Below are 15,273 nucleotides of genomic sequence, written 5' to 3'. Positions count from 1 at the left end.
GGACTAATCTAGCCAGTCACCAAGAATCAACAGAGTTGAATGCAAACACACACACACACACACACACAACTAAGGAATGTTGATTTACCAAGCCCAACATTTGCCATCTCTACATTTTCCATCATTTGGTATTTATAAGTAGTCAAACTAAAAGGACCAGAAACTTGTGCCAGGATTTCTGCTACACATACAGACAGTAATACATACTTCCTTTTGAATATATTTGGAAGTAATCTATTACAAATGAGCCATGAAATATGTGGATATTTAATATATTTAAAAAATATTACTAACTGCTTGGTGTGGGCACTGGCCCACTTTTATTTCACAAGTTAATCCAGAAGTATCCAATATTGTAATTTTCTGTGATTAAACATAAAAATGAAACAATTATGTAACAAAAATAGCAGCAGGAAGGATAAAAACACAGTATCTATCATACTACTCTTTGGCTGTGGCCATACAATGTGCTAAATTTCTGTAGCAAATTAAGAGTAAATGCATTGTAATATTACTACCTACTGCAAGTGGTTCTTTAAGATGAAAACACAAGCGGTCAGTAGAAGTCTTGATGTCATGGGTATCACCTTTGAGCAATTGATATGAATATCATCATTTGTCTGATGAGATTGTGTTGCACACAATGTCCCTTTCATTAATCAACACATTCTTGGTTTGCAGAAGTTAGAATCTTTATTTCTAATTTCTAAATTAGAATTTTATTTCCAATTCCAGTTCTTGCAGACCAACAATTGTGGCTACTCCAAATCTGAACACACATGGCCTCAGATAAACCTAGGGGTCACCAGAGCAGGAGAGAATATGACAGTGTACACAATAACTGACTTCTTGCCCGTACCTTTTGCTCGGCACAATGACAGATTCCATTATTTTATTTACTGTACAACAGGTACAAAGACACAACACATGTAGATTTTTCATGTAACAGGCCAAACCCCACTCCCTTCTAGCACTGATGTTACTTAATTTGATAATGAAATAGAAAAGAAAAAGCACCAAGTTCAGAGAACACCAAGGACCCCACAGTTCAACCCTGAGCTACAAATATTCTCATCTATCAGTAAAACAAGACTGATTCTTTGCCAGTGTTAGGCACTGTAATAATAATTGGGATAGGGAGAATGTGCACTCCTGAGTTAAGCCATGAATCAACAGTGGGCCATGAGACATACTCAGCCTCTCAGTGTTGTGGAAGACTGCAGGACATTGACCAGTAACAAGATTTTTTCAGCCCTTTTTGATCGTTAGGAGGGGTGTTTAAGGGTGGGAATATTGAACAGAGAAATTTGAAAATCAAACTATTCTTGCTCTTAAAACCCCCTGAAACAAAAGAATGGCCTGTTTTTAGCCAACTGATAGTGGTGGTGGAAATAAGGATGGGAAAGGCAGCTTCTGGGAACAAATGTACTCTTATTTTTATTTTTTTGATTTATATCCTGCCTTTATTATTATTTTCACAAACAACTCAAGGCAGCAAACATATCCATGCTGTTTTTCATGGCTAAGGCAGGACTTGAACTCACAATCTCTTGCTTTCTAACCTGGTACCTTAACCACTAAACCAAACTGGCTCTAGAAATCCTGTTTCTAGCTTGTTATCCTCACTTCCTCAAAACTATGTCACCCAAATTTGGCAGCAAAATAATCTAATTTTAGAGGACAATATCAGAATGTTTAATAGATTGGAACTTTTTAACAGGGCAAATGAGTACAAGTTTGCCTCCTACTCTACTCATTTCCTGTATTTTGAAGAAGGAAAAACTGCACCGCTGAAAACTCCTATTCTGCCACCATATTTCAGCAGTGATATCAAGATATTGGGAGACTGCAGAGTGTTAGACCCCCATATGAAGTGAACCATCAGTGGGGGCCACTTTCAGGATGCAAATTGTTTATTTTGGCCATAGAAACTGTGGTTTGCACAACTCATTAAGTCAGCAAACCCTGGTTCCAGGGTCATATGCAATCATTTTACAGACCTCTCAGATCAAGATGCCAGAATTCATTGGCACTATTAACACTGTATACTGTAGTTTTATGGCTTAGCAGTATCACTTGGTATAAGATAAACCCTAAATGCAACTGCTGAAAATTTCATCATCTTATATCCATAAGATAGTTTCATTATCTTCAACTAGGTAAGGGTTTTGCTTGTGACCTGTTTGGAAATTCCATCACTATTGAGCAGAAGTTGTAAAATCATTCCAGAAGAAGGGAGTGACAAACTATTTGAGTAACATTACCTAGGAACCTTCATGGCTGCAGTTAGCAAGATAAAGCTCAAATTGAGAGTGCCTTCTTTTTTGAGCCGGGCTCTTTAAAATGCAGAGCAAATAGGTGCAAGCAAAATAAAAAGCCAATAGACTATCACATTTACAAAGTCAATTTCATTAAAGTTTTTATGTAGGCATTTCTTAGCCTAATAAGTACAGAGTTTCTTTGGACTCTCAGAACGTAATGTGTAGGCAACCTTTACTTAAACACAACAGATCCTTATATAAAAGTAGTTAGCAGAACATAAAGGGTAAATAACCACTTTTGTTTTAGTCCCTATCTTCAAGGGCATACATATGCACCTATATACGCATACATATAACATTTTTAAAATGTATTAAAATAAATGAAATGTCTACTGAATAGTTTTTTTAAAAAAATAGTCTTCAACTTTATATACATCTGGGATATCAATCCCACTGAATTAATGAGGCTTATGCTTAAGTAGACATGTAATAGTGTTAGTTGTAAAGACAAAGACCTGTTGGAGATGCACAGTAATATTTTTATTGTGCTATCCTCTGCAGCCCTCTTTAATCTGGTGCCCATTCAGAAGTATTGGGCTACAGAAGTGGTTTGGGAACAGTTATAGTTGTAGCCCAACACATCTGGAAGGTAACAGTTTGAAAAAAGCAAAGTTAGTGTCCGTTGGTCTTTGGTAAATGTATGTGGAGGTTCTTAATCATCCAGCAGCTCATGGTTGTCCTTTTTCAAAAGGCAACCGGAGTTTGTTTTTCCTTGAAGATGTTTTGCTTCTCATTCAAGAAGCTTCTTCAGTTCTGATCTCTTGGTCTCTGGTATTCTTTAGCCATTATTCACTGCAATCATGCAACAAGTAAGCTCTACTATATAAACCACACTGGCTGTGTCAATGTAAGATTCTAAGCCACAAAGAAGAATGGGAACCCAGCCAGGATTTTGAACATGCTCTAATTATCTATAATCATGCACCACATTATAGTATGACTTATAGATCACACTAAGCTTAAAGAAAACAAGCTACATAATGTCTTAGTGAATAAGATCTTCTTGGGATTCTTCCTTGTTCTAAAATACTGTACACAAGTAGAATCATTTCACAAAATCTGGATTCATAATTCATTCAAAGGCATGTTTTTAGGCATGGGTTCTTGAATAAGCTGCAGTAGTTGGATTTATATATATAAAAAACAGCCCACAAACTAGGATCTAAAAACCAAAAACCTATGACTAAGCATGATAAGTGAACATACCACAGAGCTTCTCCCTTCCAACCATGAACTAGTGAGCATGGCTAGTATAGCCCAATACTAAGTTCCTTAGACCACTCGTATCTCAAATCAACCCCAAATAAATTTCCTTTTCCTTTTAATACTATTTGTATTATTTTTGCTATATACCTAATAAACATCTCTTACATTATTTTCCATACCTCAGGGAAGGTTATTTTAATGGAATATGTACTTTCATGAAAGACACTCCCATTACCATGAAAAACTCTTGATTTCATTTTGCTTACTATTACATCCACGACATCTCTGCAAAAGGATGCATCCCAAGAACTAATAAAATTTTCCTTGAGACATCAGAAAATTCCTTTTTCATGTTGTTCCCTGTTGTGATTTTTTCCCCTGTGGTCTAAGGATCTTCATGTTTAAATTCATGGAGGAGAATGCAGCATACTGCTGTAGGATACAAAATCAATCCCAGTACAAATAGAGGAATGCAAATACAGGATTCCCTTCCAGTCATGAAAGGATCTACTCCTTTATCAAATGGATTGTCTTCACAAACACAATGACAATTATTTACAAAGTTTGTTATTCCTTCCTGCTTTCTCCATCCAACTGAAAGAGAAGAGAAAACCCCTTTTTTGTAGCACTGATTGTTTTTGCCAAGCCAGTTCCTCTTAAAAGTGCAAATAGAGGGAAAGTCCATCTTCAAGTGCTACAGATGGGGACCATTGAAATAGCCTTTGTCTCCCTCAATGTCCACCTCTTGATCTGAATCATCTGAGATGTCTGAATCCAACTCTTCCTGGGAGACAGGTGAAGGAGTATATTGTGGCCTATGTGGAGAAGCTCCCTTATCCATCTCGGAACTCAAACAATTTTCTTGTTTGGAAGTCTGAAGACTTTCTCCACTTTCTGATTCTTTTTTGTTGGGTTGAGGAGTCTCCTGAGAACAAACACAGAAGTTATAGAATCATTTACTGAGAAAACCACTAGAGTTTAGAAAATATTGGCCATTTCAAGGTTCCTTTGGAAAATACGGAAATCTAATTTTCTGAAAACCAAGTTCTGTCAACTGGCTTGGGGCAGTTCCATTCTGGAGGCAATTAGTAGATGAGGAGAATATGTTACCTCCACTCTATTTATATATTAATCCTTTTTTATTCAGTTTTTTGTTAATTTTAATGTTTTAACTTTTTAATGATCTATGCTTTTAACATTCTGTAATTTATATTATATTCCGCCCAGAATCACCTGATAGTAAGATGGGTAGCATATAAATTAATGAAATAAAAAATTATGTGAGCTACTCACTCTTTAATAAAAATAGTAGCTAGACATTAGGGTAAGAGCTCAGCTAACCAAGGTCAGCAACATCTTCCTGACCTTGGCTGATTTCAGAAAGCTAAGCAGAAATAGATCTGTTAATATTTATATAAGAAAACACCAAGAAATCTATAGTGATATAAATTAAACTTGGATTTGGAAATAATGACTGAGAAGGTGAATTGTTAAAGATAAAAAGGGTGAAAGGCATTCTACCAAAATTATGCAAATTACATCTTAGGTTGGTTCTGCTCCATGGGAACTCAACTCAACCGATCGTTTCAAAGTTAGGAAACTGCATCTTAAATTGTGAATCCCAAATGATACCGATATTGTATAATGTACTTGGTTTTCTTATGATTAAACATGCTATATCTGCATAACCCTTCCAGTTGCAAATTACATTTTTCAATTTATTACAATGTGTGATCTTGGCCAATATGATTCATTCATCATTGCATGGTTAAAACAAGACATCGTGGCTTAGGGTAATGTGTGAGGCCAGGAAATGTGTTCATGGGAGTTTATTTTCATTAGGATTCGATAACTGAATGTGAACAGAGGGCATGTATCATTGGAAGCTGCTAACAATATCTAAACATGCCACAACTTTTGCAAAACCAAATGTTGCTATGATTCAGGAGCTTTTCAAAACTAATGTTTTGGAATGCCACTTGTCCTCTTAAGCAAGCTGAAATAATTAAGCACTCCCTATGATTCTCATCTACTTCAAGTACATGAATCTGGGGACAGCTAGTAAGGTTCAGAAACAGGAAACATTACCCTTACCTGCTTTAAGCGCCTCCATTTTGCACGACGATTTTGGAACCATGTCTTAACCTAAATGACATAAAGTAGCATCAGAGTAAGGAGGGAACCTAATTCAAATGTGATTTCTGAACTAACTGGTCTACAGGAAGTTCTCCCTGTAAGTGAAACATGTCTACAGTATTAAGAACCTGAGGAGAGCCACTGTCTTGTTGTTTCAGCCCACTGAAAGGGCAGAAAATTTGAGAGCAATGACATCCATTTAAATTCTCTCTACCCCATCCCCTTTTTGTTCCTAAATCCAGAGACTTTCTCAAGCAAGAAAAAAGAGCCTATCAGAATGACAGTGAGATCTACCAGTAATTGCATTGATCCTGCTCAGAGAGGGCACAGCTGTGTTCCAAATGATAAAAGCACATCAGTGTGATTTTATAAGGCCTGCAGAGGGAATAAGTGGGTAGCATTTGTGGAATTTGGAAGCAACTCTTCTGAGAATTTTCAAGTGAATAACCTGTGGATTAAATGTAAACCATAGTGGAAACTCTAAAGCTCTCCAAATTTTTCTGATTCACACCTTATCAGTAAAAAAAAGCACTAACCTCAACATAGATATGCTTACTTATTTATAAATTAAATATTACTATACTAACATATACACACACCGATTACATAATATTTGGTATATTCTTTATACTTAATATAAAATATTTGTACAGCTTGTCAGGTTTGCTTTAAGTCTGCAGTTCTTAAAGTGTAGTTTGAGGACCTGTTTTAAGGATCCAGAAAATCAAATATTTGTTTTAATTTCTACAGTACATATTGATAGAGGTAACCCACATATAAGGCCTGGAGGAACTGGGTCAGGCACGACTTCGCAACTCACAACAACAAACCCACATATGTCAATATTCTTTGAGGTCTGCAATTATTTTTAAGAATGTAAAGGGGTCCCAGCCACCAAAACCCACTGCTTTAAATAAAATATAATCATAGACATTGTAATATTTTCCCCCTACACCTCAAGAGATTATATTGTGCAGCTCTGTAAAGGGTGTATCCCACTTTGGACAAGATTCCCTCAGGGTTCAAGCTTTTGGGGATTTAATGCACGACCAAAGCTCGCTTACGTTTCTCAGGGTGGCAGAGGCGAGGCGACGACCTCCACCAGACTCATTCTTAGGGCAAACCAAATCAAAGGCGGCTCTTCGCGGGAGGAGACGCCTTCTAACTAACATGGCTGCCTCCGCCGGAGACGCCTGTTTCCCCGCTCAGTTTTGGCGGGAAAAGTTTTGGCGGGAAAAGTTTTGGCGACCTCCTCACCTGTCTCTCGCTGAGCTGCAGCACTTTAGCCAGGCGCTTCCGTTCCGGCGGGGAGAGGTATTTCTGCGTCTCGAACTTTTTCTCCAGCTCGATGGTTTGGTCGTTGGAAAAGCGCACTTGGCCTCCTTTCCGTTTGTGCAGCGGCCTCTGCATGAAGGGGCTCCACAGTAGCGGCTTCCCTGCAAGAGACACAACAGGGTGGGTTAGGAACCTCCAGGGAGGGCCGGGCGAGCTGCCTTACTTCGCTACGGGCTCTCGCTTGCCTACTCCGCTTTCTCAAACCCCGAGTACTTACTTACCTTTCCTTGGTTAAATTCGGAAAAAGTGCTCGTTCCTAATTACGCTGATCTTTAGTCCTGACAAACAACTAGCCAGCCCCAGGTCCCTCGCGCCCAGGAAGGGGGGAAAATAGCCTTCCGCTAGGAGATATAGGAGTATAGCCAGCCGTACCAACAGGCTGAAGAACAGCTTTTATCCATGGGCTGTTAGGCTTTTGAATGGGAAATAAGTTTATAAACTTTATGCATAATTGACTTGCGAGGCCGGTGCGTTGTGCAATTAGCTCACAGGGTGTAATAAGATGGAGGATTTGTGTCACTGTAAGTTGGGGGTGGGGGCACGAAGGGAGGCTCATTGTACTTGGACAATAAAGGTTCATTCAAAATGGGGGGGCGTTTAGGGAGGAAGGGTCTCTGCCCGCGCTATTTGGCATCGTCCCCGAGTGACCGTGGAGGAAGCGGCTGAGATCCGAGCGTTTCATTCTGAAATCGCTTCGTTAAAAAGGCATTGGGGGGCCGGGGGGGGGGCAGAAACGTCCCAGAGAGCTCTTCTTCGCTTGACAGGTTTGTTTCCAAAGTTGCTCAAACGGCATTAAAATCCTCACTTGAGACCACAGGTGTATCGTAATAAACACGTGCGCTTTGAAGAAGGTCTGGTCGGACCTCTGCAGGCGTTTACCGCTCGGATAGCAAATATTTCCCATTTGTGGCTTTTTTTTTTTAGCCAGGTAGTCCCAAAGATGCTTTTTCAGGAGGCAACTGGACTTTCTTGTTTTTTCTTTGAAGACGTTTCACTTCTCATCCAAGAAACTTCTTCAGCTCTGACTGGATGGTGGGAGAAAAATGGAAAGATTTATACTCCTTGCAGACAGCTGGTCATTTGCATTCTTTTAGAGAGTCCTTCAGGCCACCTGGAGGTTTATCTGTATCCTCAGGGTCACCTAAGTAGTGCAAATGGGTGTGGAGCTTTCTTGGAACTGTTGAAAGGACTGTGTTGTAGGCTGAAGACAGATGACTTTAGACGGGTATCTTTAATGGGTACACCAGCGAGCCTGTTAGTACCTTAAACGCCCACACGTGTCATTAATAAGCAGGCATATACATAGAATGAAGGCTATTGCTAAGCACGCTGGTTTGCGCTTAAATTGTAAGCCGCCCTGAGTCTTCGGAGAAGGGCGGGATACAAATGGGATTAAAATAAATAAATTAATTAATTAACGCGAGAGACCTGATGCTTACGGACAGAAAGCGCTTATTTTGCCGCTGCGAGGTTGTTTCCCAGTCGGATTCCGACAATATTTCAGCAGAAACAAGCTTCATGATTGGAGGTCCCCTTTCCTCGCCCAACGGACCTAAAAGTCCCTTTGGGCCCAACCACTGTCCTGATGTTACTGGGCGATCCCGCACAGGTCTTTTCCTGAATTTCTAGCTCCACTCTGGCAATATCTACTAGGAGTGTGTGTTCGCGCAACTTCCTCCCCCTCCCCCCCCATTACTTTGCTCATAATTTATTCAATCCAACTGTATGATTCGAAGCAGTGTCACAGGAGGAGAGGCGGTATGCCAAACCGCGCTTATTTAATGTATGGTTGCGGGGGGGGGGGCGCGTCCCGAGAAGGCTTCCGTGTTCTTGATTGGGGGACTCAACCTACTTCCTCTCCACGTGTTTCAGCTTCCATCAACTTCAGGCAGCTTTGAAAGGGCAAGGGATCGTGGGAAATGGTTCAAGGGGTCGAAAACCACAAGACGCAAAGCTGACAATGGATTTCAACTCAGCCAGGGTTCCCAAATTCCGAAGTCCATCCGCTAAGATGCAGGCTTGTCGATTCAGACGGACTACTAGACTTTATAACGGACAGCTGGTTGGTAGCGGGGGCGGGTTGCTCGCGGGAAAGATCCGATCTGCCGGGACTTGGGTTGGCCGCAGTGAGTCGGCGCGGTTCTCTCTTCGACCGGCCTTCGCTCTACCATTCTGACGTTCGCTGGCGGGTAGAGGACCCTGGAAGCAGGCCGCAGAAGGCAAGGGCAGAATTTCCGTCAATGTGTTTCCTGTTGGTGAATCAAAAGGAGAAGAAAGAGCCGAGCCTTCCTCCCTGCAGCTCGAATACGGCCCCAAACCCCGGGCATCAAACTTGGAAAGCAAAGATTGCGCCCACGCCCTCCTCCCCCACGCAAAGGAGAACAGATCCAGTTTTCGCGCCAGATCCGCCTGCTGATCGCCCTCTGCCATACGTCCAACCTCTCGGGTTATTCTCGTTCTTTGTCCTCGGAGGTACATTGCTCCTAAACATGGAGGTTTCGTTATGCGCTCGCGGCTGCTCGTTCTATCAACCTGCAGGTGGGTCTGCGAAGAGGGGCGCGGTATTCTGTTTTCTTTCACGATCGTAACCACCAAGAGGCAGAAAGATTCTTGGTGCAAAGCTTTAGCGGCTCTTCGGCTCTTAAACAGGTTTCACCGCCGCCCCACCACCTCGGACTCTCGATTCAAGCCATCGAAACCTCTAATCACCAATTTAGCTGGACACGTTCTGTAAGTAACTATGCCCCGAGTGAAGTGGAACTATTCAAAACCGAGGATCACCTTCGCCGCTTAGACATATAAAAAGGAGGAGGGGGAATCCACAGCCGCCTTCCTAGGGTTGGGGGTTTTTTTTGGTCCCGCTAGCCAAATAAACGAAATTTAATTTGAAAATTATTTTCACACACACAATATTTGTAAGTAAAAAAAAGGTTCTCTTTGTCCTTTTAAAATTATACTGACATAGAAGAAGAACAAAGCGTGTTTTTTTTCTTTCTGGAATTGGCACAGAGCTTCAGGATAATGCGCATGAGGATAATGCGCATAAAGTGCGGCAACGTTATTGTTGGTATTTTACTGCCTAATTCCTTTACAGAAACAACTACTTCGCCAGGAATATCCAACTGGTTTCTGCTTTCCGTCTCTAGATAGCAATCCTATATCCTCCCTTCTCGCTTTGCTGGTTGTGTCGAGAGGCAGGGATAGGATCGCTCCCCATCGCATTTCTCTGGTAATTCGTTTTTGTGTCAAAACGTGGAGACTTCAGCGATTCTATTAAAATTTCTGCAAAAAGCTACACAATTTATTCAGAAGTTACATCTATTCTTAAATTTGTGAGATTTTCCTCGATTTCGAGTTGAATGCCAGGCTAAAACACCACAATTATAGTGTGCTTCCTTTACTGAAAGCCTTAGGGTTGCAAATAAAACTGAATTGGGTTAGCCGAGGTTTTGCCTTTTTTTTCCGGTTAAAAGAAGGGAGATTTACTTCCAAATAATGTAATCCAGGAAGTAAATCAACAAAGCAATAAAAACAGAGCAATAATATTTGTTGCAGAATACTCAGTAGCCAAAGAAGATCCAGTCTCTATAGATAATTTGTATAATCATAGATCTATGAGTGGAATTACTGATGAAAAAGCAGAATACACACATTCAGACACATTTTATATTTGCAAATACTTAAGATATATTGTTTGGTTTTATGGATGTAAACTGATTCAGAAAAATCAGTGTAGTCAAATATAATTCATACAGTGTCTTCTCCACAAAAGCCTTATGGATATGCCAGAAAACTTGGTTTTAATTATCTCTGTTCAGAAAAAAAAACAAGTTAATTAATCCTCAACTACACAAAATGGACGGAAGGAAGCAAACTGAAAACCTTTAACCTTGGACTCGAACACACTTAAGCACAACATCCCATTGAAATCTATGGACGCGCTTTGCTGTTTTCTTTACCTTTAGAAATAGTTAAAATAGCTGTGTGTGAAAAAGTGAGCAATATCTGGGAGCAAATCCTTACTATTCAGCTTCAATCTGGGAACAGTTTGGGAAAGAGAAGATGCTGTTTTGGGTCCTCATGCCCCGACAGCCCCGAGATGAGCCACAATCCCATACTTCTAGGGAGAATTCACACGTTTTCTGTACATGAAAATGGTCGTCCCCTTTCACCAACCGCCCTGCAAGGTAGGCAGCTTATGTAACCTACGGAGGAGTTTTATTGTGAAGCGAGCTTCTGGCTTTTCAGGGAAACGGGAGATTATTATTCACAAACTAAATCCGCAAGTGAAAGTAACCCGGAAACAACCCCAGAAAAATCCAAGTCCCCAAGAACACGTCTTCTAGGAGATTAGATTCCCTGCAAATCCTACTTCTTATTAACTTAATTTCCATTCACTCATCAGAGTTTTCTGATTTCCAGGATGCCCTGAACTAATCGACCCGCCCATCTGGGCTGCCCAAAATGCTGGGCTTAAATAATGTGGTTGCCTAATCTGTGGCTTGTGAGCAGCCGTTGTCCCCCCCCTCACACACACACACATTTGCATAGAAGTCTACTCAGAAACCAGTCCCATTGGAATCGGGGTGCCACTTTCCAGGTCCCAACCTCTCTCAGTGGACTCTCCCGTGGGACATGGACAGGCAGTTTCAATTACGCACTTCCACTTCAGTGGCACTTATTCCTCCTGGGCTGGGGAGCCTGGACGGTGGGTTGCCGTTTCCGTTAACAATTCTAACCCAGCATCAAAACAGCCAGGAAGCCAAGAACGCTTGTAGTGCCTCCCCCCTCCTCCCACCGCCCCAATCTTGGTAGCCTTTGAGGCGCTCCCCATTTCTTGAAGGCCTGAAGCTCTTGTGATGTTCCTGGGAGGAAAAGGACATTGAGGCGGCCACGGGAGCAGACGACAATCCGGCACCTCTTAGAAGTCTCCCTGGAGTAGGTGGAACTGACTACGCAGGTCCGGGATCCCGCGGTCGCGCCAGAAAGCAGGAGGCCGAGCGGGCACGTTTCAAAGGGTCTGCCTTCCCCTTCGCCCCCTCCCCCCCGCTTCGGTTTTGGGTTTCTGTCGTGTCTCCGCGCCTTTGAAAATGCAGCATTGTTGTTTGCGTCAGGCATTCAGCAATTTTGGTGCAAACAGCCTTTTTTCTTTTCTCGAAAGGAAGCAACGAGTTATTTTAGCTGTCATAAAGCTCCGTCCCACACAGAGGAAATGAACAATATCAGAAAAACGGATCCGGGCTATCAGAAGCCGAGTGTTTCCTGAATGTGTCTGTATTGAGGATGTCGATAAAATAATCAGCAGCGTGCACGGCTCCCGGAGACGAGCCAGCTCCGGGCGTCCAGGAAAATACTTTACAGCTTCTGAAACCAGATTTGCTCCTATCAAGAGCTCAAGATATCCTGTATGAACGGAAAGGGGTCAGCCAACCTCGCTCAGACAGCACGAACCGATTTCTACGCCAAGCGGGTGACTCGCAAAGACGCGAGGTCGAACCCGGCCGGGTGATGGACCGAAAGATAACTCCGGAGATCCGTGGAGACCCGGATTGGGGTTTTCCAATTGTTCTGGGATCCCAATTTCTAAAATCCTAATCAGCATGGGCATTGTAGTCCCAGTGCATAACCACGCGGGTTCCCTGAGTAACATTACCAATTCGCACAAGGCGCTTTATCCGCGAATAATAGAAGCGCGCTGCTTTTTCAATTAAGCCAAGTTTCCGACTTTGCCCGACCCACTGATTTCTAAGCTAACCTAAACTGGAATTTTGTATTAAGGTGGACTAAAATAGGAATATCCTATAATTTAATGGGCCATAGGAAACGGCGGTAAGACGGTGGAAACATACACACACACACATCCTTTCAACCGATTTATTTTTCAATGAAAGGGGTTGAGATGTAGAAGATTCGGGGGCAATAGATATGGTTCCCCCCCTTCCTAGGAATGTAAAGGTAAAGGTAAGGTAAAGGTTCCCCCGCACATGCGTGCTAGCCGTTTCCAACTCTAGGGGCCGGTGCTCATCTCCGTTTCAAAGCCGAAGAGCCAGGGCTTGTCCGAGGACGTCTCTGTGGTCATGTGGCCGGCATGACTAGACGCCAAAGGCGCACGGAACGCTGTTACCTTCCCACCGTAGTGGTCCCTATTTTTCTACTTGCATTTTTACGTGCTCGGTATTCGACCCGCCAAACTGCCGACCTTCTGATCGACAGGCTCAGCGTCCTAACCCACTAAGCCACCACGTCCCTTTCCTAGGAATGTAAACCCACTGAGCCACCACGTCCCTTTCCTAGGAATGTAGACTTGTGCAAAACAAAGTCTAGTTAATGGGCTGCTTTTAGCTGCTGTTGTTCAAGGTACGAACAGTGATAAAATGCAGTCCTGAGAACATTTTCGATGTGTCCAGAGGTTCCCCATTACTGGATCCTAATTTGGGGGTGGGAATGCCGCGGAGAAATGAATTATATGGACACAGGCCCCCCGCAGATCAAAGTGTGTAGGAAGTTAAAGCAGATCTTCTTCACCACACCCACGGACGCCGCGCGCCCCCCCCCGCCCCCCCTCCATTCCAACCTTTGTGCGCAGCTTAGTTGACCATCTCAATGACGCTGGCTTCCGAGGAAACCCAGATTGGGAAAGTGCGCGGCTGCAACTCATTCACTCATTCAACTAAGCCGACTTCTAAGGAAAGCCGTCGGAAGAAGAGAGGGCTAGGAAGGAAAACATGCCGAGATAACCCGCCTTCAGACCTTCTGAAAAGTTACGCCATTTGTTGGTCTGTTACAGTTCGTGGCGTAAATAAAGCAAAGGCTGGCTATCAACAACAACAACGCGATACTTTTTGCGTGTTTCCCACCAGCTCAGAGGTCGCAGTAGCCCTCCGGTTGAAGCCACAGATAAGCAACTGTCAAGACGATCTCTGCAGAGCCTGACACTCATTTCCCAGTAGGCAGCAACAGACCCGGATTCTTGATGGGAGTCGGGTTTCCGTAGGTTGGAGGACCACTCCCGTCCACCGCCGCCCCCCCCGCCACTGTTGGCACCCCTTCAGACGACTTCGCAAATCGCGAGTTGGGATGCCCTATTACTCGACCCCCGATATATTGGTCCGGAATTACAGCCGACGCTTCGTTCGCGGACGCAAGTGGAAAGTGATAAACCACTGGAGCCGAGGGGCTCCTCCGGAGTTTGGCACAGGCTGGGCGCTGCTCCTTTCTCCTACTCAAAACACACACACACACACACACACACACACACAAACCATCTATCTGAGGACTTCTTCTACGGCTACCTTTTTAGAAAACGCTTCAAGACCCTCTGCGAATGCCTCCATAAATCGGAGCAAACGGCTCCGATTCCAGAGCGTCAGAGGCGAAATCAGGCGAGCCGGCGGAGACGGGGCGGCGCTCCGCTTTGCCCTAATCCCGGAGCAGGCCAGCCCGGAGCCAGGCGGCTGCGGTTTCGCCCCTCCCCTCCTATATCCCCCGGGCCGCGAGACTCACCCAGGGCATCGTGGCGGAAGAGCGCGTGCGAGTAATCGCCGACCGCCCGGGGAAACGGGTAGAGCGGCGGGCCGGCCGCAGCGCCGTAGGGGCCGCTCCCGTAAGTGGCGGCAGTCAGGGAGTGGGAGAAGGCCGGGTGGATCGGCGTCGGCTCGTAGATGGGAGTCCGGTAGGAAGCCACCAGGCTGGTGAAGGAGGAATTGGGCGACGGCAAGGTGGGCGGAGGCGGCCCCGGCGCCCCCCTGCCCAGGATGTCTTCGATGTAGAAGGGCGTCGGGTGCACCGGCTGCAGCATCGGGGTGGGCGCGTAGAGAGGGGGCAGAGAGGCCGACCCCGACGGCTGGTATTGCATGGCTGGTCCGGCAGAGGCGGGAGCCTTTCTGCGCTCGGGCTTCGGGCCCCGGCCCGTCTTCCTCCGCCGGGACCCGCCGCTGCTTTCCCCCCTAGCAGGCGAACCGACGGGCCCCTGCCGCCTCTCACACCAGAGGTTTCAATCTGGGAGCTCCGCTGGGCAGCGCCGCTTCCTGCCCTGGGCCGTGTCAAACCAATGAGGATAGCCGGCGATGGAGACGGCCCCGCCCACCGGCCCCGCCCACCCCATCGACTTTCTTCTGTCCCGCGGCGTCAATCCACAGCGGCCGACTCAAGCGCTGCCCGGCGACTCCGGGTGGGGTGAGGTGGGGGGGGGCACGACAGGGTGCTTTAAAGTGTATTCCTAGGACTCTTGTTGGTTGCTGGAATTGGGTATGTGTAGTTTAATGAAGAGAAGGGT

The 15,273-nt window shown here is 44.5% G+C and overlaps 1 protein-coding gene across 1 annotated transcript; it reads right to left on the bottom strand.

Annotated features, from left to right (window-relative positions):
* Positions 1-324: 324 nt before the first annotated feature.
* On the bottom strand, positions 325-14,909 carry HHEX (hematopoietically expressed homeobox). Its single transcript, XM_081328766.1, has 4 exons — positions 14,502-14,909; positions 6,921-7,099; positions 5,622-5,672; positions 325-4,452 (listed from the first exon to the last, which is right to left on the bottom strand). Exons 1-4 carry the CDS (start codon positions 14,851-14,853, stop codon positions 4,222-4,224), a joined length of 813 nt encoding a protein of 270 aa, XP_081184892.1. The 5' UTR covers positions 14,854-14,909; the 3' UTR covers positions 325-4,221.
* Positions 14,910-15,273: the final 364 nt, after the last annotated feature.

The sequence above is a fragment of the Vipera berus genome (assembly GCF_964194415.1).
Source record: "Vipera berus genome assembly, chromosome: 5".
Classification (NCBI taxonomy): Eukaryota; Metazoa; Chordata; class Lepidosauria; order Squamata; family Viperidae; genus Vipera; species Vipera berus.
This window is presented reverse-complemented; position numbering and strand designations above follow the sequence as displayed.

Bases quoted from the DNA above. Each gene is read 5' to 3' on its own strand.
- HHEX (XM_081328766.1), bottom strand. From the start codon at position 14,853: ATGCAATACCAGCCGTCGGGGTCGGCCTCTCTGCCCCCTCTCTACGCG. The intron at 7,100-14,501 runs GTGAGTCTCGCG...TGTCTCTTGCAG, and splicing joins CTTCCGCCACGATGCCCTGG to GGAAGCCGCTACTGTGGAGC. The intron at 5,673-6,920 runs GTGAGGAGGTCG...TATGTCATTTAG, and splicing joins TGCAGCTCAGCGAGAGACAG to GTTAAGACATGGTTCCAAAA.